We start from the raw sequence: 21,240 nt of genomic DNA, 5'->3' as shown, positions 1-21,240 counted from the left end.
GGTCACACAGTAAAGGGTAGAGCTGTCCTGACCTTGGAGCTGGAAAGCCTCAGGGCTCCGGGGCGGGCACTGACCCTCCTTTCTAATGCAGAGGCCACCTTATGTCAGTGTTTCCACGCCATCCCTTGACTGCCTTCTGTGGCTGAGCAAGGACAATGGTTTTCCTGTAAAGGCTACTGATACCTGTCAGTCACCTGGTCTGTTCCAGGTTCTACCTAAGGGACCTTAAAAGGCTAGAAAAGAAAAGAAAACTAAACAAACTCTTGTCCCCCAAACCACTAAGTCGGTCATTTGCCACGTACATAAACTTTATTCTTTTATTTTCTATTCCCTGCCCATCCACTCATGACCCTTGGAGTTTCTATGCAAAACACACGGTTTATTAAGCAATGTTTATCTTTTCTTACTTGTCAGGGAGTAGATAAACAGATGTCACATCGAATTCCAAGCAAAATTCAATATAATGGCATTTTAACTACCCCGAAAAGCTTTACTGGGCACTCACCACCTCCCCCAACTAAAACATTAGTTCTGTAAGGCCTGGCCTTTTTGCGACTGGTTTCCTGATAAATCCAAAATGCCTGGAATAGTGCCTGGTGCCCTGTAGGCACTTAGTATTTGTGGAATAAATAAATGAATGTCCAAAGTTGCTTGTGATCTTGAAATAATTATTAGCCATTCTTTCGACCACAGGTAAGGGTATAAGACCTCTTTTCATATGCTGATAATATTTCTTCCAGCTTGTTTTGGTGTTTTATTTTTAAATTTCTATTTTTTTAAAGATTTTATTTATTTATTTGACAGAGACAGAGATCACAAGTAGGCAGAGAGGCAGGCAGTGGTGGCATTGGGGGACGGAGCAGGCTCCCACCAAGCAGAGAGCCCAACTCGGGGCTCCATCCCAGGACCCTGAGACATGACCTGAGCCGAAGGCAGAGGCTTTAACCCACTGAGCCACCCAGGTGCCCCAGTTTGTGGGATATTTTAAATACAGTATTGGTATTTATTATTTATCAGTATTTACATACTGATACATTTGTGGTATTTACAAATGGGCACATTCATTGCACTGCAAATCACAGTAAGAGCCTAAAGATAGAAAAAGTTCAGGGCGCCTGGGTGGCTCAGTTGGTTGAGCTGCTGACTTCAGCTCAGGTCATGGTCTCAGGAACATGCCACTGCTCACTGCGGAGTCGGCTTCTCTCTCTGCCCCTGCCCTGCTCATGCTCTTGCTCTCTCACTCTTAAATAAATAAAATCTTTTTTTTTTGAAAGATTTTATTTATTTATTTGAGAGAGAGAGAGACAGTGAGAGAGAGCATGAGAGGCGAGGAGGTCAGAGGGAGAAGCAGACTCCCCATGGAGCTGGGAGCCTGATGTGGGACTCGATCCTGGGACTCCGGGACCGTGACCTGAACTGAAGGCAGTCGCTCAACCAACTGAGCCACACAGGCGCTCCCCCCAAAAAAATTCTTAAAAAAAAAAAAAGAATTTCCTTGCACTGGCCAGAGGGGTGATGTCCTTCTACCAGCTCGGCCAGGATGGGGAAGTGATGGTGGCTCATGGATGTGGCTTCCCCTTCTCTGCCCATGGTGGCAGGAACCGAGAGGACCGAGGTTGGGGAGGGGGGTTCTTCTCAGAGGAGTATCCACGAATGCTCACCCAGCCCCGCTCCAAAGGCCCTAGTGTGGGAAAGAGCCTGCCTGCAGGTCGTTCTTACTCACCTGGCTGCCACGTGTGCCCAGGCGGTGGTGTAGACTTTTGGGTGGAGGAAGTCAGCTGCTTTCTGGGCTGGGCACCTGGCCAGGTAGGGTGCAGTCAGGTATGCAACAGATGGAGGGAGAGATTTCTGTGTGGAGCCTGGGATCGCCTGAGTTTGCAGGTAGTTTTTCACTAGAAACCTGGGGGTGGGGGCGGGGGAAACAGGTAAGCAGTGGGGAAAACACGCAGTCTCCCTACAGGAGAACTGGGGCCATGCAGGCTCCTGCCCCTCCCATGGTCATGCTCACTCCAGAGCCCCCTGAGCCCGCCTGCTGTGAGGCCCTCAGAAAAACGCACCCTGAGGCTGTAGTCTCTTCCCTAGGGAAAGGAGGTTGGAGCTGCAGAGCTGCGCAGACACTCAGATCCAGAATGTAAACCCTTTTAGTATCTGAGCAAACAGAATCCTTTCTCCTGGTTAGGATCTTGGAATTTGGGGATTCGTGCTCAACTGTACAGTGACGGCAGAAATCAAATTTTCTTGCTTGAGAAAGGACAGGGGTTAAGAATGCTAACACGAGTGGAGAGTTACAGGTGACTCCCGGCTTCTTTCCTCTGACGACCCAGTGGTTAAAGGCTCTGGGCTCAGCCAACCCTGGATTTCCAGGGCAGCTCTACAGATACCTCTGGCTGGTCCAAGTTACCTCATCTCCCTTGGCCTCAGTTTCTCCATCTCTAGATGGGGATAATAACAGTCACTTGACAGAAGGTTTGTGAAAACTGGAAATATTTGTAATGCTCCTATAATGATGGGGCACTGCATGTCTAATACAGGATATTGTAGCCCCCTTATCATTTGAGAAAACCTCCCATAATACTCTAGGGACGGGAAAGGCCTTGTCAGTCCGAGCCCCCCCACCCCCCAACCCCCAGAAGAGAATGAACAGAATCCTCCACTTTGCGCGGAGGCAAATGCTGCCTCCCTTCCTGCCTCTCACGTGGGAGGCTCTGCGGGCAAGCCCGGTGCTAAACCCGGGGACCCGCGGTGAGCAAGCCCCTCAAAACTCGGGCTCACAGAGAACAGCCCCTCGCTCAGTGCAGGCCGGGCATGTTCAGTTGGGGCGGGCAGCTAAGCCGGGACCCGAGGACTGAGAGGAGCGACGGGGTCCAGCAGGCTGGGGTAGAGCTCTCGGGCGAGGGAAGCTCCGGGAGCCTGTGATGGGAAACAGGAACCGGGTCCAGCTGGGGAAGGGAGAGCACCAGCGGAAGCGGGAGCACGTGGGGCAGGGGGAGCACGAAGGGGAGGAAGAGCACGTGGGAAGGGAGGCGGGGCCAGGGGCGGGGCGGGGCCAGGGGCGGGGCCGGCCGCAGGGAGCAGGTGCAGCCTGGCGTTTTCCCGTGAGCTGTGGGGAGCCCCTGAAGGCTGTGAAACAAGGGAAAGCTGTGCTCCTGTCCCGCCTACCGAAAGCTCGGGGTGGACTGGAGACTGTGCGCGGTCGGCCTCTGCTCGCTCGGCGCCGCCCGGTGCCCGTGCCCGCCCCCGCCGGCGGCCTCAGGTGCTGCTTCAGCCCACGCAGGAGCCTTACCTGGCCGTCTGCAGGTAGAGTACAGTGTTGTCACCCTCGTAGGTGCAGGAGGCTGTCACTCTGGTGACCAGAGAGGGCAGGCCGCTCAGCTTCGAGTAGCCGTGGCCGCCGCAGGCTCGGCGGCACAGCTCGGAACCCTGGAAGCACAAGTCTGACGTCATGGCCTTGATGCCTGCGCTCAGGGCGTGAAGCTGCAAGAACAGGGGATCGCGGTGAGTCAGGGGGCCCTCCAGGAACAACCATGCCTCCCACTCACTGAGCACCTGCTGTATGCCCATGACAACCCTGTGAAGTAAGAAAGATTTCCCTCGAAACTTCACGGAGGAGGCTGAGGCTCAGAGATGTTATGTGACTTGCCCAAGGTCCTACGATGAGGCAATGTAGCTGTAGGCGCAGTAAAAACAAAGGGAACCTGTCCTCGCCAGCGTCTCCAGGATCTCGTGAAGACGGGCCTTCCTGGAGTGGGCTCACCATCATCTAGGAGTTATGGATTTTGCTGGCAAGTGGAATTTTTGGAAAGCAGGCCTGGGACCGTGGAGGTCCACCATCAACCCCAGTGGTCTGGGTTGTAGGAGGGGCAGCCACACAGCAGACCTGTTTGAGCTTTGGGTTCTTGAAAGCCCTTACCCATCTTTCAGGCTTCTAAGTCCTTGGGAGGAAGGTCATAACCCGTAATCTCTCTGTGCTTTACTTTCCCAATCTGTATAATGGAACTACAAATGGGGCCAGTGGCACAACTGGAAGGATTAATGAACCAATGCTTATGAAGCCCATGGTCTGGTGGACAGAACCTCAGTGTATATCTAAGTCCATAATCCTTCATTCGAGACCTTTTGGGGCCAGATGGGTTTTGGAATTGGTATTTTTTGGATTTTAGAAAGCTAAGGCAGAGCACTGAAGGCAGATTATATATAATACCCGGCAAAGTCTGGGGCAGGCTTAGTGATCATACTCATTAGTATTTTGGCTGCAAAAGGTATACATATCCAGTGAGATATATCAGATCAATTCAGGTCATACCATGCCACCAAATATGTTCTCAACGATGGTAATTTTTCAGAGCTTTTTAGGTTTCAAATTCACACCAGGGATTGTGTTCCTGGGTTCTATGTTTTATGTGTGATTATTCCCTCTAGCATTTCTGGAGCTTTCTGGAGGCCATATGTAGGTAGATTTATTTTTTTTTTAATTTTATTTATTTATTTGTCAGAGACAGAAGGAGAGAGAGTGAGCGAGTACAGGCAGACAGAGAGGCAGGCAGAAGCAGAGGGAGAAGCAGGCTCCCCGCCGAGCAAGGAACCCGATGTGGGACTCGATCCCAGGACCCTGGGATCATGACCTGAGCCGAAGGCAGCCGCCCAACCAACTGAGCCACCCAGGGGTCCCTGTAGGTAGATTTATATGTTGGGGTACAGTTTGCCCTGGGTGCCCTGGGATATTGGGAGGCTGGGGGAAGGAGTAAAAGGAGTTCATGGGAACAAGAGTGGGGCTGCTTCCCAGTGGGAGGAACAATTTCAGCCATCTTACCAGCTCCTGCTCACCCCCCCCAGCAGAGAGCAGGTACCTCTGGCAGGTGGCTGAAGTCTTTGTTCCGAATGGCATCGTAGGAGCTGTGCAAGAATTTCAAGAGGTTGCTCGCCAGGAAATGGAATGCATAGGCTGTGGCCAGCTGAGGGAGGAGTTTCTGCTGCTGCGTCTGGTAGTCCAGGATTTTTGCCTCTGGGTCGCTGAGGAGAGGAAAAGCAGAAGGTTTAGAAGATCACTACAGCTCCCTCAACTTCCTATATCCCCAGAGCCATAAGAGGTGTAAAAACTGATAGTTTTTTATAACTCACTGCAAAACTTGAACTGACATGAGGTTAATAATAATCTTAAAATGCCATCTAACATGAGTATCCACACATTTCTCTGAAGAAATATTGACAGGTTTGATTATGGGTTCTGCCCCTTATGGGGGACGTGTACAGAATTATAGCGTATGCACCATATTATCTTGCCGAAATCTGGAAAGTTCTGAATTCCAATGCATTTGGTCCCAAGGACTTCAAGTGAGGGCTTGCAGTCTTGTACACATCAAGTTTCATGATGTGAAACTTGACCTTTCACTGTCCAGGTGCAAGTATAGTATGTGCTGGGGGGTAGATCAAGTCTAATCAGTAACTCTGAGGATGGGAACTTGGGCCTGATGGAATCCCAAGGCAGGGACTACATCTGCCTTGTCCATTGATCTGTCTGCAGTGCCTGAGACAGTGTCCAGCATGAAGGGGACCGATAACTCTTTGTGGATTAAAAGAAAGTGTGAATGTAAGAAGCCTCCCATGACTGTTGGGGAGAATCTTAGGTTAGCAGCTCCTCATTTGGACACTTAAAAAAAAAAAAAAGATTTTATTTATGTATCATGGGGGGGAGGGGCAGAGGGAGAGAAAGAGAGAATCTCAAACAGACTCTCCACTGAGCACAGGGCCCAACTTGGGGCTCAACCCTACAACCCTGAGATCATGACCTGAGCTGTGACCAAGATTCAGTTGTTTAACCGACTGAGCCACCCAGGTTCCTCAGACACATACTTTTATAACTATCCTTGGGACACTTGTGGAACCCAGAAAACTGGGCTCTGGACAGGACTTCAGCAGCAGCACCTTTTCCCCCAGCACCCCTGTCCTCCAGAGAAGACTCTCTCAGCAAGGGGAGTTCGATACCCAGGCCATTCCCAGTATCTTGGGTTTGCCAGAGGAAAAGGACCCTGGGCTATGGGCCTGGCTTGCTTTTTTGCATTTCACTCTCCACAGTGCCCTAAAGGATTGCTCCTGTCATGCCCTGTGTTGTAGGTGAGGACACTGAGGGACAAAGAAGTGGTGCGCCTTGCCCCAGCTCCCACAACTGGCAAGCGGCCCAGCTGTGTGTCCCCCAGGTCTGTCTGGCCTCTGACCCTCAGTCCATTTTGCTTTAGTCTTTTGGATCCTTGAGCCCATGGCATGAAACAATACTGGGTCCTTAGATTGGAGGGTCTCCCACTCTTCATATTCCAGGTGAGAAAATCAAGGCCCAGAGTGGGCAAAGGACTCGCCCAGGGTCACTTAGCTGAGTTGGGACAAGAAACTGCCAGGCCGAAGTCCATCCCTCAGCACCACGAGTTTAGTCAGCTGGACTGTGCCTGTCTTCCCACTCTGGTACCATATGCTCAGCTCCTCACTGCCACATCTTGGCTGCATGTCCCCATTGGGGGTATATTTACTCTAAAAAATTATTTACTGTTTACCTAAAATTCAAATTTAATGGGCAGTCCTGTATTTTCATTTGCTGGCAACCGCGTATGTTTACACAGGCCCGCATGAGCGCGGGGGAACATAACACACGGTGAAAAAGAGAGAGTCCCAGCATGCCTGGAGGGCTCAGTGGGAAGAGCCTGTGGAACTTGATCTCAGGATTGTGAGTTCAAGCCCCATGTTGGGTTGAAGATTGCTGAAATAAATATTCAAATAATGACAGAGAGTACAGTCCGCTATTCAGTCCCATGGGGCAGAGGGGGTACCCACTGGACACAGCCACAGGCAACAGAATGGGTCCAGATTTGGATGTGCCACACGTGGGTGCGGACAGCCACAGCTGGACAGAACCCATTTCAAGCCACACACCGCCCGACGTGACAGCCAGCCTTTCCCAGACACACTCACTCCCACCCCGACAGAACTCAGGAGCCACAGTCCCCTGCCTTCTGGCAAGCAGCTGACAACCCAGACATAGTCATCCAGTCATAGCTGCGCTGAACCCGGACAGACAGATCTGAGTCAGATCTGACAGTACAGGATCACACGGAAACCCAGACCACGATCTCTGGCCAGGGACAGAGAGAACCCGATGAAGACCCCACAGGCAGGGCCAGACGGGCCAGGTCTGGCCAGAGGTTGTGCGTGTGTTGTGGGGGGTCACATGTATTCCCAGCACCCCACTCGGGCAGGGGGTGGCATCAGGGGGCAGGTGCTGTGGGATGGAGAGCTAGCCCTGTCTGTCATGGTCAGCATGTGGGTGCTCCTTGCCTAGGCCGGATGCTGGATTGGCGGCGGATGACCGAGTAGCGGATGGCGATGACACAGGCCTTCTGCAGCAGAGGGATGATCTCTCCCAGGAGCAGCTCCACCCGCACCACCACCATGGAAAAGTAGTTGGTCTGCTGTGTTCCCAGCTTGACGTAGGTGCCGTCTGGCAAGACCTGGGGGACCAGAGACAGGTGCTGGGTCTGAGCCAAAGCCCCCGAATCTGTCCTACACCCCATGACCATGGGGCTTCCGTCCCCTCCAGGCACACCGTCCTCAGACTGCTCGCCGGGAGCAGGTGGCTGACCGCCAGCCAGGTGCACTGGTTGTGAAACACACCCGTGCTTTCTGCTGATCTGTCCCTGCCTCCAGTGCCTGGCTCCTCTCCTGGGACACCCCGGACCTTCCCCAAATCCACAGCTAAAGGGAATGCCTGGCAACATGGGGATCTCCAGAACTTCCTCCAGCACTTGGCTCATGTCTGGTCAGTGACTGGTTGTCCAGGCCTTACGGTAGGTACATAAGCTGGTCACCCTCAGCCCTTCCCTCATCTCCCATCGCTTTGCCACCCTGCCCTATGACTGCTCTACCACCACATGGATCTCTGAGCATTGATCCATGAGAACTCTGAGGCTCAGAGAGGTCAAGCAACTTGCCCAAGATCACACAGCTCCTAAACTGGGGCTTTACCCAGATCTGTGGGATGCCAGAGTCCCTCTAGAGTGGGGTGGGGTGCCCCAAACTCTGCTCTTTGGAGGAAGACCCAAAGCCAGCAGCATTCCACAGGGGGCCACTGTCCCTTCTTTAGGCAGTGTAGGTATGCGAGACTCCCACCTGTGCAAAGCGACTCAGCATGTTCTCTCTAGGGATCCGCACGTGGTCCAGTCGCAGGAAGCCATGGTCTATGTTGTCAAAGTCCATCTTGGGCCCGATGTCTCCAACAGTGACTCCTAGAAGGAGATGGAGATGGGAATGTCTGTGAACCAAGTGCTTTCTGTGTGCCGGGTACCCCCCTCCCATTCCTTCCACCTCCCCTGAGCCTCACAGCAGCCTGTCACATGGGGTTATTACTCTGTTTTGCAGGTGACCAAGCTGAGGTCAGACAGGTCCTGAATGTTGCTCAAGTTCACCCAGCTGGTTAGCACCAGGTCTTTCCAGGGACCCATACCTGCCCAAGGGGGCCATGCCCCAGCTTCTCCCATGAGCTCTGGGGCCTTGGGATAGGGAGACCTGGTGGGGTCTCTCCATGGCAGTGGTCCTGGGAGCCATATGGGCTTACCTGGCAGTGGGGTGTGGTCCTGGAGGCTTCGGATGGGCACAATGAAGGCGTGCATGCCCTGCCGGGCTCCTGAGCAGATCAGCTGGGCCTGGACCAAAGTGTGGGTGGCTGACCGTCCCACTGAAGGCAGAGACAGGAGAGGCCCAGCATGACCTCTGGTGTAGGAGGCTAACTCTCCCTATCAGGAGCCTGGGTGTGGGCCCTGTCTGTAATGGGCCAGGAGGACCAACGTGGTGGCCTGGGGAAGGGCAGGGCACCATGGGAAGCCGGGATGGGCTTTGTTTGATCAGCCTCAAATGTTGAGGTCAGGGGAGAGTGTGCGAGGAGCCTGAAGGGTACAGGGCCTTCCCAGGGGGGTGTCACACAGGGCAGGGCGGGCCAGGCAGAGGATGAGGTAGCATATGGGGCAACAAAGTGATGCTTTTTCAGGATACCCCTTGACTCACATGGCCTTGACTCATCCTTGGAAATGGCAGGAACGGTCTTGAGAGCTTTAATTCGAGCGTCTGGCTCTAGAACGCACTGGCTTGGTGGACTTTATGGATATTCATTTGGTGGCTGGAGGTGCAGGGGGTCCTGTCTAAATGTCACTTGTGTGGAGCAACCTCCCTACAATAAACAGGCACGGGGCGAGGGGGCTGCAGGAGGCTGCTGGAGATGCTGAGGGGTACGGGGCCCTCCATGCCCTCCAGACGCTCCCTACTTCCAAAGCCAAAGTACACAAAGGTTATGGATTTTAATGCAAATAGCCTAAATGAAATGATCTGGGGAATCTTGGCTTCTTTAAAAATTTGGTTCTTCTGCAGTCTTCTGGCTGAAGTGTGTGCCCTTGAGTCATTTTCTTTGGAATCAGGGAGATAGGATCTTTATGCCACAGCTGCTGGGGTATGTCTGTTAGGATCCATGGTGAGGAAACCAGTCCTGGGTCACAGGGAAAGGTGTGTATTGCAACCCCCACCCCCCATCCCAGGGGCCTCAAAGAGTCATTGATCCCAGAGAGGGAGACCTGCTGCCAAAGAACCAAACAAATCTAGCAGTGTTTTGCAAAAGGCACTGCGAGATGAGCAAGACTTTTGTTTTTTCGGTCCTCAAAAACCTATAAATGAATCACTGTATCCTCCACCTAGTAATAATGAATACAGATAATTACCATTTATCTAAATCCAGGTGGTGCTGGTCCCTGTGCTGGTGCTTTCCAGTTCTCGCAGGGCGGGGATGATGAATCCCATTTCCCAGATAAGGAAACTGAGGCTCAGAGAAGCGAGGGAAGCCCCTCAAGGTCACGGGCCTGGACCCTCAAGGTCACTGGCCTGGACCAGGGTGGCACTGGGATTTCAAGCCTGTCTATTGCCAAAGTTGGTTTCTTTTTCTTTCCTCCCCGCCAAGCAGAGAGCCCGACATGAAGCTCGATCCCAGGCCCCTGAGATCATGACCTGATCCGAAGGCAGAGGCTTAACCCACTGAGCCACCCAGGCGCCCCTTTTTTCTGCAGTTCTGACGGTAGTCATCTATTCCCTCCCTCTCCTCTCTCTTTGCTCTCTCCTGTCTGTCCCTATTTCTTTGACCTCTCTCAAGCTTTCTCCCTCTCTGCTTATCTCTGGCCTGTTTCTTTCTGCTTAGGCGTACTCTTGGGATTCCTTTTTTTTCTCCCCCATGGAAGCATTCACCAAATTGGTTCTGAAGTGCCACAAACAGGCCCTCACAGGTGTGTGTCACATCCAGGGGAGAGGGCCTTGTTGGGATCTCCTCTGGGACAATGACAGAGCCTGGGGGAATCATGGTGCGGTCGCCACCTGGTGGCCACAGGGGGCAGTGAGGTGCCGGCAGCCAGACCGTGGCTGAGCCTTTCTGGAGCAGGGGCGATCTGTGAACTAACTGGGTGATGGCTTGGCAAGCTTAATTACTAACTTGGGAGGTGAGAGTGCCTGGGACTGGGCCGTGTGTATGTGATGTGTGCGTGCACGCGTGTGTCTGTGTGGGGGCAGGGTGCCTGTGGGAGAGGCCCTGGCCCTCATCCCCAACAGGTCGGGTGGGTTTCCTCAGCTACTTCAAAGCTGGGGTCTCTCAGCCACTCTTGGATGAAATTCTTCCCATCCCCCCTGTTGACAGGGTGAGACCCTGAAGTTCAAGTACATGAATTGATTCATTCAAGTTCACCAGCCTGGAATAGGGAATCTGTCTGCGGTCTGGTGGACCTCAGAGCCGTGCTACTCTGCTGTCCAACTTTGTTCTCCTTGGGGACAGATAGGGCTGGGGGTACGGATGGATACTCACTGTCCCCAGGCCACCATTTGGTGGCTGTCAACGTGGGGCTGTGCACCACAAACTCCTGGGTGGCTGCATCATAGGTGGCTTCAGTCTCCAGGCCCCGAAGATTCGTCCCTGGGAATCAAGGAGGGGAGTCTGTGAGTCAGGGTTCAGGATAGTATTCCCACCTGGGGGGCAGCGTCCTGGTGGGCCCAGAACGGCCAGGCACCAGCCTCATCTGGAGTCGGGGAGCTCCCAGCTGTACTCACAGGCATTTCTTGTCTTTCACCCGTGGGCTGAGTGGGGGAGTCGTGTCCAGCCCGTGACAAGGGACGCCTGCTGACATTTCTAGAAGGAATGACTTGTGCCACACACGCTAGCTCATGTGGTGTGTTTCTTTAAACTAGGAAAGGGAACCCCCTCCTTCCAGACCCTTGACTGCCACCTGCTGGAATGTTTCCATAGGAAATACACAATCTCTGACTACTCAGCTGTGAGTGGGCTTTCTGGAACCGCGCATGCAGAAACGCAGGCTCACCGTGTCCCAGTTCTGTCTGGGCATATGATGCAATGATCCGGAACTCATTGCAGAGCGGGGTCCATTTGGCAATCTGCTCCTCAGAGCCCAGGCTCTGGAGGGATTTCAGGAACACGGTGTGTAGGCCTAATGCCAGTTCTCCAGAAAGGGCTCTGTGGGGGAAAGGACACGGTGCTGGAGTAGCCCACCAGAGACAGGGACCCTGGTACCGTTGGGGCTGCCCTGGGAGTGAGTACCTGTAAGCATAATAGAATTCAGGACTGTTTTCCGACCAGCCGAGGCGCTTTGCTATTATCTGGAAGTGAAATCTCTTCTGGATGGCGGCCACATAACGTTCATTCTGGGTCATGAAATAATTATCCTTCACGCTAAACTCTGGGTCACTGTGGATGATGCTCTCTTCCAGAGACAGAGAACAGAGGGCTTAGAGACTAGGGTGAGGTTCCTGGCACCTTTAGATCTTTCCACCCTCTTGCCTTGTGGACATGGAAAGGAAGTCAGACATTGTCATTTTACTGATGTAATGATTGAGCACCAGAGGTGGGAAGGTGACTTGCTTGAGGTTACAAAGCTAGGCAGTGGCAGATTAAGGACCAGCATCCTGGTCTTCTGCTGCCTAAGACTCTTCTATCCTTCAGTTGGGCTCAAGGAATATGGACTTGTTAGAGAGGTCCTTCCAGGCCAAAGGAATGAATCTCTAACAGTGGAATTTTGAGAGCAAAATTTGTCATTTGAAGGTGGGACTGCTAGTGGAGGACTCTTCTTCCAAGAAAGGCATATGGGCACAAACCAGGGGCTCCACTCCCCAGCTCCCTCTTACCAACTTTCCTCCGGAGTGCAGTGTTCTGGGCACCTCCATCCAGGATGTTGGTGAGTTGTTCCACGCTGAAGGACTGTATGAACCTCTCACTCGCCATGTCAGGGTGCACTCGCCTGCTCCAGGTATCCCCCAGGGACACTCGGTGCACTGGGCTGTCCATCCTAGCCTGGAGCTGCCTGGTGCCTCAGGAGAGATACTTCTGGCCTAGTGCTCTGTCCGGGGGTACTAAGGACCTCTGTGTAGGAGGAGGAAGTGCCCAGAGCTGAACATCAGCTAGGGACCCCTCCGGGTAGGAAAGCAACTGCCCTGAAATATGCGAGTGCCCCACACCCCCACCCCCTTTCCCAGGGTGCCCTCGGCTGGCCAGGCATGCAGTAATTGCTCTGTAAATGGTAGAGCAGGACCGTTTGTCGATATCTGGATGGGATCCAGTCACAGGGCCCGAGCTCCATCCACTGCAACCTGTACTGCATGGGTTACCTGGGGGAATTCTCGCACAGTAGTTCAAGTCACTCATGCACAAATATTTGGTGACACTGAGCATCTGTGTGGCCTCTAGCTGCACAGCTTGAGGCAGCCAGGAGTTGGATAGGGTCTGACCACAGAGCCAGGGGGCCTCGATCGAGGGACTTGCGGTCCCATTCACCTGGTCCCCTGAGTCTTGGGCTCCCTCAGTCCATTTCTGTGAGGATGGACCTGAGTCCTTCGGCAAACCCCCTGACACTCAGAAACCCCTGTTCCCCCACAGCAAGGCAACCGTCAGGTGGGCTCCAGTCTGCTTCTTGAGTATCTCAAATGCATTTATTCCATCCCCATGTCTGTCCCCATCCCGCCCCCACCATCGCTCACCTAACCTGGGCCTCTCCCTTGTCAGGCTGCCAGGTGGAGCTCTTCAGCTGCAGTCACATTGTGTCTCCCCGCCACCCTCCACTTGGAATTTGCCCCTTGGTGCGCACTGCTTTGCAGGAGAGAGTCTATGCTCCCAGGCTTCCAGCACCTTCCCCCAACCTGCCCCTAGCCCTGAATCAGCTACTCCAGCACCCAGGGAGCTCCCCTCCTGCTCCAGCTCCCTTTTGCCTCTGGCGCTTTCCCCCATTGTTCCTAGTCAGACCCAACCTCCAGGGACCTCTCCTCCAGGGAGCCTTCCTGACTGTAGCACCCTGCCCTGCCGCCCCCGCCCCCCCAGAAACTGAGTGCCCCTTTGCTGCCCCGCTGGGTGCTGTTAGAGTAGGCAATAGGAACAATGCCTTTTTTGCCCGAATGTTCCCCTCCCAAGTGCCTGGGTGGTCGGCACTTCCTTGGATCCCACGCCTAGCTGTCCAGAGGCATGTGGTCCGTGTTTCCCACAGGCAGCCAACGCAGCCCTATAGATACGCTACTGTTACTAGCCTGTTTTACAGGGAGGTCAGGATGGGAAGGAAGGGCACTCTGTGAGGTCATGTAGCCACAAGCGGCAAGTCGGGTTTGTATGCAGGCTTCCAAACCCACACCCCCGAGGGGGTGACAGGGCCATGGGGGTGCTGTCAAGGGGCCTGGCGCGGTCAAGGAGCCCCTCTCATCTGCCCCCTGGATCCCTGCAAGGCCGCTGAGCTGGACTCCTGTCTTCCTGCTCCACTCCCTTACTGTTGCTGCCACCTTGCCGTGCCTGGACACCGCAGGCCTCCCCTGCACCCCACCTCTGCCAGGTTGTATCCTCTGCCTCGAACTCTTCTTCTGGAACACTCTTCCCCCGGGTGTCCTCTTGGCTCCCTCATTACCTCCTTCAAGTCTTTGCTCAACGTCACCTCCTCAGTGAGGCCCACCTGACTGCTCTCTTTAAAATCCCAAGCCCTCCTCCCCTGGAGTTGCCCTGGCGGGGTCCTTTGTCAAGTTAAAGTAACACTTAGCCAGGGCCTGGCCTATGGGCAGGGTCTCCAAATAGGGGCTGAAATGAAATCAAAGAAAGCCAAGCTCAGAGTCATTAGGAGCGCAGGGAGGGTCATGACTGAGGTGGTCCAGCCCTCAGGGGCCTCCCACTCCCCTGTCCCCCGACCCAGCTTACCTGTCTCACCTGTGTCTGCCTGTAGGCCTCTCTGGAGCTGCACGCCTAGGTTTCTAGTGGGTGGCCCAGCCCCTTTCTCCTCCTCTGGAATGGGCTGGAACATGGAAAACCGGAAGGCAGTGCCTGGCGGGCTCTCAGCTCTCAGGGTCCCCAGGCTGAGCTCCCTGCTTTCCTCTCCTGCACTGGCTCCCTCAGGTGGTGTGACCCATTCTGGCTCCCTCAGGTGGTGTGACCCACCACCCCCTTCTGCGGGGGTGGTGGAGTGGTGAGGGCACAGCTCTGGGAGTCAACTGCTGACCCTCGCTGGCTCTTCCTCGTCTGGCTGCACTCCAGAGCAGGTCCCCGGAACATGCGTACCCGGTTCCCTGTGCATCAGCAGACACCACAGCCCTCACCTGGAGTCCAGAGGCCCCGGTTCAGACCCTGCAGATGAGACCGGGAGATGTCACTTGACCTCTCTGAGCTTCCCTTCCCTTGTCTGTAAATCGCAGGCTATAAAGGAAGTCTCTTGGCAAACTGAAGCTCCGAGTTGTAACTTGAAATTATGTTAATCATCTCAAGTTGGAACTTGGTGCCCTATGACAGAGTTTCTTAATTCCCCCAAGTGACGTTTAATGGTGGAATTTCAGATTCTGGACAGTCTGCTGGTGAGGTACTTGTGGGTGGGTGTGTGAGGGTTTAGGTTGTAGGAACTCGTTGGTTTGCTTTGTTATCCAACCCTGTTGCTTTGTTATCCAACCCTGTGGTTGCGTGCCCAGCACGATCGAAGCACTGGGGTCCAGAGGGAAGCAAAAACCAAAGGAAAACCTCTAGGAGGCCTCTGACTCTGAAGCATCCAGGCTGGGCTTGGGGGGGCTGCTGGGGAGGGAGTCTCCGCCGGAGGAATTTCTCCATCCAGGAAAACCTGGACGGCATACTCACAATCACTTCTAATGAATTTCTAGCTTTTTGGAACTTTGAAGTTTCTCTCTCTCTCTTCCTGCCCCCACTGTTCCCAGGCCGCCCTGGCCCTACCTGTCCAGCTGCTTTTTATCTTTTCATCTCACCACATTGGGGGAAGTTGGCGCAGTCTGGGTTGGAAGCTGCAGGATCTGCTTTCTTAGCTCTAAGTTTTGGCCCCTTGTGGTATAATACAAAACACGGGTATTTGGTCTTTGTCCCCAGTTCCTGGCACAGATTCCCTAAAAACCTTGCAAGCTCCTAAGTGATAAGACCATATCCTTTTTTTTTTTTTTTAAGATTTTATTTATTTATTTGACAGAGATCACAAGTAGGCAGAGAGAGAGAGAGGGAAGCAGGCTCCCTGCTGAGCAGAGAGCCGGCTGTGGGGCTCCATCCCAGGACCCTGAGATCATGACCTGAGCCGAAGGTAGAGGCTTAACCCACTGAGCCGCCCAGGCTCCCCAAGACCATATTCTTTATTATCAGTGGGGTGGGGGAGGTGCTTAGATAGCTTCAGGATGGAGACTGCTTGCTTGAAAGACCAAGCCTTAAAGAGATAGGTTGGAATTCTCTGTTCTGCCGTACATCCTCCCCACCCAGCCTCCAGGGAGGGAAGGGGGGGGCTGCATTTTGAGTTAATCACCAGGGGGCAGTGATTTAATCAATGATGCCTATGTAGTGAAACCTTGGGAAAAGTCCCTCACAGCAGGGTTTGGGGAGAGCTGGCGAACATGGAGGTGCTGGGAGGGCGGCTTGGAAATTTCCATGTTGCTTCCAGACACTCCCTCCTCAACACCCTGTCCTCCACGTGCCTTCCCGTTGGCTGCCCCCAAGTTGTGTCCTTTATAATCACCCGATGAACTAAGTAAAGTGAGTTCTGTGTGTCATTCCAACAAATTATTGAACCCAGGATGGGGGGATTGTGGGAACCCCTGAATTTATAGCCAGTACTCTGGAGGTAACAGGTGGCCCTTGGGATGGGCAGCTGTGGTCTGAGGTGGGGGCAGTCTTATGGGACTGATCCTCGATCCTGTGGGATCTACACAAACCCCAAGAGTTGGTGTCGGAATTGCACTGAATTGTTGAACACCCAGTTGGTGTTGGGGAATTGGTTGTTGGTGTGGAAAAACCACACCCTTGGTACACCCACTACTGTGTGGGTATATTTTCTTTAACTCTTGGTTTTTGTGTAGATCACCAACGAAAGCAAGGACTCTCTCGCTCTTGGTCACCAATACAGTTCCATTCCCAGACCAGGGTCTGGCCCAGGGTAGGTGCTCAACAAATATTTGGCAGATGAGTGAATAAATACAGTTGACTGTGAAGGACTTTGGAGCTTTGACACTGTTTTCAAAGGTGGGAGGGGGTGGGTTTGTGTTTCTACTCTATTTGCACACATTTGTGTATCTCGACACGAGACCCATACCTTCAGTCTCAAAGCTGGGGATTCCTTTGGTACTACCTGTAGCAAATAGCTGTGTACCCAGCTGGGTTTCCAAAGTGATCCTGGTTTTTCTGCACCCTTTCCCGATCTTTCCTGATGGCTTCTTGTCCTGTGCTCATCAGGAGCTCAGGTTGTTAATATCCAGGGGGCTTAAAAGGCTCCCCAAAGGTGTTGTCTTTCTATGAAAGGTTCTATCTGCAAGGTGAATGATTTTTCTCTTCCCGTATGTTTCTGTGCTAAAATGTGGCTTGCCTTGGAGCACCCGGGGTGGCTCAGTTGGTTAAATGTCAGCCTTTGGCTCAGGTCATGACTGATGGACTCTTGCATCCACCCCCTGCTTGGCGGGGAGTCTGCTTCTTCCTCTGCCCCTCACCTTGCTGGTGCTCTCACTGTCACCGTCTCTCTCTAAAATAAACAAATAAATAAAATCTTAAAATTAAATAAAATTTGGTGTGGCTTACACTTAGCGTTAGTATCCGTATGCCTCTGACCGCCGTTCTGGAGTGAACGTTCTGGAGCACCTGTGGTGGATTGGGCCCGGCTTCGGGTGGGACCTGGAGTGGAACCAGGTCTCTGTGAATGGGTGGGATGTTTACAGGATCCCTCCCCTCCGCTGCATAACAACACCCCCCCCCCCCCCCCCCCCGCCCCCGGAAGTCACATGCCTCTCTTCAGTTTGCAGAAGGTGCAGAACTGGGATTTTGAACCTGGTGTTCTGGCTCTTTCCCCATGTAGATAAGATTGGGAAAGAAGGCAAGAGAGCCAGAGCACCTGTTTTGAGAGGACTTCTGAGGTCTCTGGGCAGGTGCCCTCTTCCCTCAGACTGTGGCCTCCTCATCTGTGATGACAGGTTTCTGCTCACTAAGCGGCCTCACACCGCCCCATGGTCTCTCCCCGTAGCAGCATCACACCTTAAAAATCTTTAAAAATTAAAACAACAACAACAACTAAGTATTTAAGTAATCTTTGCACCCAGTGTGGGGCTCGAACTCATGACCCCAAGATCAAGAGTCACACGCTCTTCTGCCAGACACCCTGCCAGACATTTTATGTTTGTTAATGCTGTCCTCTCAGCTATTTGTGAGGCTGGCACTATTGGAATCCTCAGTGAACAGATGAAAAGCTCAGAGATGTTAAATAATTTGTTGAAGGGTGCCTGGGTGGCTCAGTGGCTTAAGCCACTGCCTTCAGCTCAGGTCATTGTCTCAGGGTCATGGGATCAAGCCCCACATCGGGCTCTCTCTGCCTGCCACTCTGCCTAGTTGTGATCTCTCTTTGTCAAATAAGTAAACAAAATATTTAATAAAAAAATAAATAATTGGTCAAAGGCCACCCACCTGGCGAGTGGCAGAGGTGGACCGCCCCCCAACCTAGTCTGAAGTCTGACTTTGTAACCTGGGCTCCTCACAGTCATGCTGGGTCACCTGTCAGGGTGTCCTTAAAAGGGAGAGAGAGAGAGAGAAGGAATGTCCATCTCTTGAAGTGAGCCAGGCCCCGGGATCAGGCATTTTGTGTCCAGTCTCTCTCGTGGTAAGACCTGCCAGGCATACAGTAGATGCTCAATGCATGTTTCTTTCTTTCCTGTTCCTTCCCTGAACATCCTGGGCCGAGGCCAGGCTTGCGAACCTTGGTATCCCACCGGCCACGGTCTTGTCTTAAAAAGTGGTGAGTGGGGGGCACCTGGGTGGCTCAGTGGGTTAAGCCGCTGCCTTCGGCTCAGGTCATGATCTCGGGGTCCTGGGATCGAGTCCCGCATCGGGCTCTCTGCTCAGCAGGGAGCCTGCTTCCTCCTCTCTCTCTCTCTGCCTCTCTGCCTACTTGTGATCTCTGTCTGTATAATAAATAAATAAATAAATCTTAAAAAAAAAAAAAAGTGGTGAGTGGAATGGGCATGGATTCTTGTCCCTGGGGCCCAGTCTGCCAGCCTGGTGATGGCTGGGCCACCTGCTGTCGGGGGGAAAAAGGAAGGAGGAAGGCCACAGGGCCTCAGCGTGCTTGCAGGATGTTTGCAGTGACAGATGGGAAAACTCCAATGTGGGTGCTTTGCAAAAACAGTCCTGCAGCCTCCACCAGCAGACGCTGCCAGGACTGATGTGCTGGCCCAGTCAGGCAGACGTGGGTTCATGGGTTCCCAGCTTGCCGCCTCCCCATGCTGATGGCATGCCTTTGGGGGGTGGCTTGGCCTCTCTAAACTTTGGACTCTTCACCTGTAAAATGGAGGCATGCCAGTCGTGGGGGGTATTCAAAGAGAGAATTCACAGAAAATATAAATAGCCCAGTCCCTGCCACAGACGCCAAATATTCTATAAGTATAAATAGCATTATCTGTGTTGCAGATGTGGACAATGTGGTCCCGCAAGTTTCCCAGGCCTGTGACAAGTCGTGATGGTCAGAGCTGGGGCTTGAATACCGGTCTGGGCACAGGGTTAACCATCTTTATGGGACAAAAGCCTAAAGTCAGCCTTGCCCTGGGGAAATGTGTCTCTTAGGTCAGGTTCCCCAAAGGGTCAGCTTCAGCTCCCTGGTCCCCTGCGAAGCCTGTCCCTTGGAGGGGGAGCCCCAGCTCACTTTGGTCTTGCTGGGCAGCCCAGGGGAGTTGTCGGGGTCCTTCCTTGGGAAATCCTGCTCATCTCTCCAGGAGTCCTTTCTGAGAAGGATCCTCCCTAGGTGAGCACCTGCTTTTCATCAACTGAGGTAATCTTTGGATTGCTGAGATGAGGGTAAGTGGCCCCAGGGAGTATGGGGACAAAAGGGCCAAAGGGCATTTGTGAGGCAGGGCCTGGTGGGAGCAGGGTGGCTGGGGGTTGATGGGTCTGGGGGTGGGGGGCACTGAAACACCAGAGTGTTTATGTTACTGCTCAGCAGAAGGTCCAGTCCTGCAAGGCGGGCAGGAATCCCACTTCGAAGGTAGATGCTAACCTGTTGTTTGGCTCCAGAGACTGGTTGGCTTTGGGAGGGGGGGCGGGCAGAACCCCAGAACTCACATCAGTCTATGTTGACTGAGTCTGTTTTTATGGGTAGAGGCCAGATCTCTCAAGTTCAGACACAGAGAAGGTTAAAACAGCTCGACGAATCTCATGGCCAAAGGTCAGAATGGCACAGGGCCCTCCTCTGTGCCCTTCCTAGGATCAAGGCCTAGCTGTAGTGGAGAAAATGTGCACTTTGCAGACACACGGCTCTGTGGGAATCTTGTCTTGCCCCAGGGATGGTTTTGTGACTTCGGGCAGGTCTTTTAATTTACCTAAACGTTGATTACTCTGCAGAATAGTGAGACTGACCTCACGTTGTCATGGGTGGTGACATTGCTGGCCTTCCGTAAATGCAGTGACCGTAACTGACACCCAGTCACAGCTTTTGGAACACCTGGGTTGGTACTGGCAAATGGAAGCCAAATCAGCCACAGTCCCCGCCCCCCAGGAGCTTGGAAGTCCTAGCAGAGGTGAGGCTGCCCAACAAAGGCTTCTGGGTTCTGAGGGCTCCCCTGGGCTACATATGCAGAATCAGGGAGCGGGGGCCCCTTCACCTCCTGAGGTCTGTCTCCCAGGTTGTGTATTTGGGCCTATCAGCCATCGAAGAGGGTTCACCCCAAACCCAGACTGGGGCTTGTGGTCTGGTAGGTATAGGGGGAAAGGGGTGCTTTGTGAGAATGGGCTTGCTGCCCTTGGTTCTCCTGTAAAGGCAGAGTCTGATGTCAGGGCTCCTTTCCTTCTCCAGGGTCCCCAGGACCCGACGATGACCCGACCTCTGCCTTCGGGAATGTTCTAACTCTCTGGATGGCCACAGAATGGCACGTAGCAGCCACGCAGCTCCAGTGTTGGTCTTGTCGGCGGTCGGCCCCAGGTGTACTGACAACCGCCCAAGCAACCAGAGGAAAGCTTCTGGACCAAACTGACATCGCTGGGCCCAGGTGGGATTATTGTGGAGGGAGGAGGCAGGTAGGTGATGGCGGTGCTGCCTCAGGAGAAGCGCCTTCTCACGTACTTCATTCAACAAATAGGAATTGAGCACCTGTTGCATGGCTGGAGCCCCAAGCTCTATTTGGCTGCTGCCTTTTCTCAAAGCCTGCTGGAGACTGGCGCAGGCCAGGTCACCTGCTGGTGGGGAAGGAGGAGGGGGGACAGCCATTTGGGATTCAGCAGGACATGAGACAGACAAACATCCCTGCCCTCATGGAGGGGACGTTTTCGCTAGGGGAGACACACGAGGTAAACAAGGAAGATGTGTGTTTGGGGGCGGCACATGGTGAGGAGGAAAAATAAGACGGGGAAGGAAGGATAGGAAGTGTGTCCGAGACGCTGGGAGTCACACGGGTCGGCCACGGAGGGCCTCCTTTAGAAAGAGCAGAGACAAAAGTCCCGAAGATTGTGGGCGAGAGGACTGCATGTCTCTCTGAGGGAAGAAGGTGAAAAGGCACCTCGTGGGATGTGGGGCATGAGGGGGCTGGGCCGGCGGCTGGAGCTGGGGGGAGGGTGGAGGGCAGAAGGCAGGAGGCCAGAGGTGAAGAGGGAGCTGGACAGGCAGGGCACTCTGGGTGGCAGGAAGGCTGTCACGGGGGTGGCGGCGTCAGGGACGGCTCTGGGCCGAGGAGCGCCAAGACCTGTCTTGGATGTTC

At 53.6% G+C, this 21,240-nt stretch overlaps 1 protein-coding gene across 5 annotated transcripts in view; it reads right to left on the bottom strand.

Annotated features, from left to right (window-relative positions):
* Positions 1 to 14,717, bottom strand: part of ACOX2 (acyl-CoA oxidase 2) — a 31,665-nt gene extending 16,948 nt beyond the window's left edge. The window contains exons 1-12 of one of the 5 annotated variants that reach the window (XM_082739150.1): positions 14,638 to 14,717; positions 14,243 to 14,336; positions 12,202 to 12,436; positions 11,618 to 11,780; positions 11,382 to 11,533; positions 10,871 to 10,978; positions 8,597 to 8,716; positions 8,152 to 8,267; positions 7,321 to 7,493; positions 4,848 to 5,010; positions 3,284 to 3,474; positions 1,724 to 1,900 (exon numbers count right to left, since the gene is read on the bottom strand). In XM_082739150.1, the coding sequence (XP_082595276.1) occupies positions 1,724 to 1,900; positions 3,284 to 3,474; positions 4,848 to 5,010; positions 7,321 to 7,493; positions 8,152 to 8,267; positions 8,597 to 8,716; positions 10,871 to 10,978; positions 11,382 to 11,533; positions 11,618 to 11,780; positions 12,202 to 12,361 (1,523 nt within the window). In that variant the 5' untranslated portion in view covers positions 12,362 to 12,436; positions 14,243 to 14,336; positions 14,638 to 14,717. Of the gene's footprint in view, positions 1 to 1,723; positions 1,901 to 3,283; positions 3,475 to 4,847; positions 5,011 to 7,320; positions 7,494 to 8,151; positions 8,268 to 8,596; positions 8,717 to 10,870; positions 10,979 to 11,381; positions 11,534 to 11,617; positions 11,781 to 12,201; positions 12,885 to 14,242; positions 14,432 to 14,637 lie in introns of those variants that run through there. The other 4 variants (XM_082739153.1, XM_082739152.1, XM_082739151.1 and 1 more) reach the window with 4 other exon arrangements.
* Positions 14,718 to 21,240: the final 6,523 nt, after the last annotated feature.

This window comes from Mustela nivalis, assembly GCF_964662115.1.
Source record: "Mustela nivalis genome assembly, chromosome: 1".
NCBI classification, from domain to species: Eukaryota; Metazoa; Chordata; class Mammalia; order Carnivora; family Mustelidae; genus Mustela; species Mustela nivalis.
The sequence above is the reverse complement of the archived record's forward strand: the minus strand, read 5'-3'. Positions and strand labels throughout refer to the sequence as shown.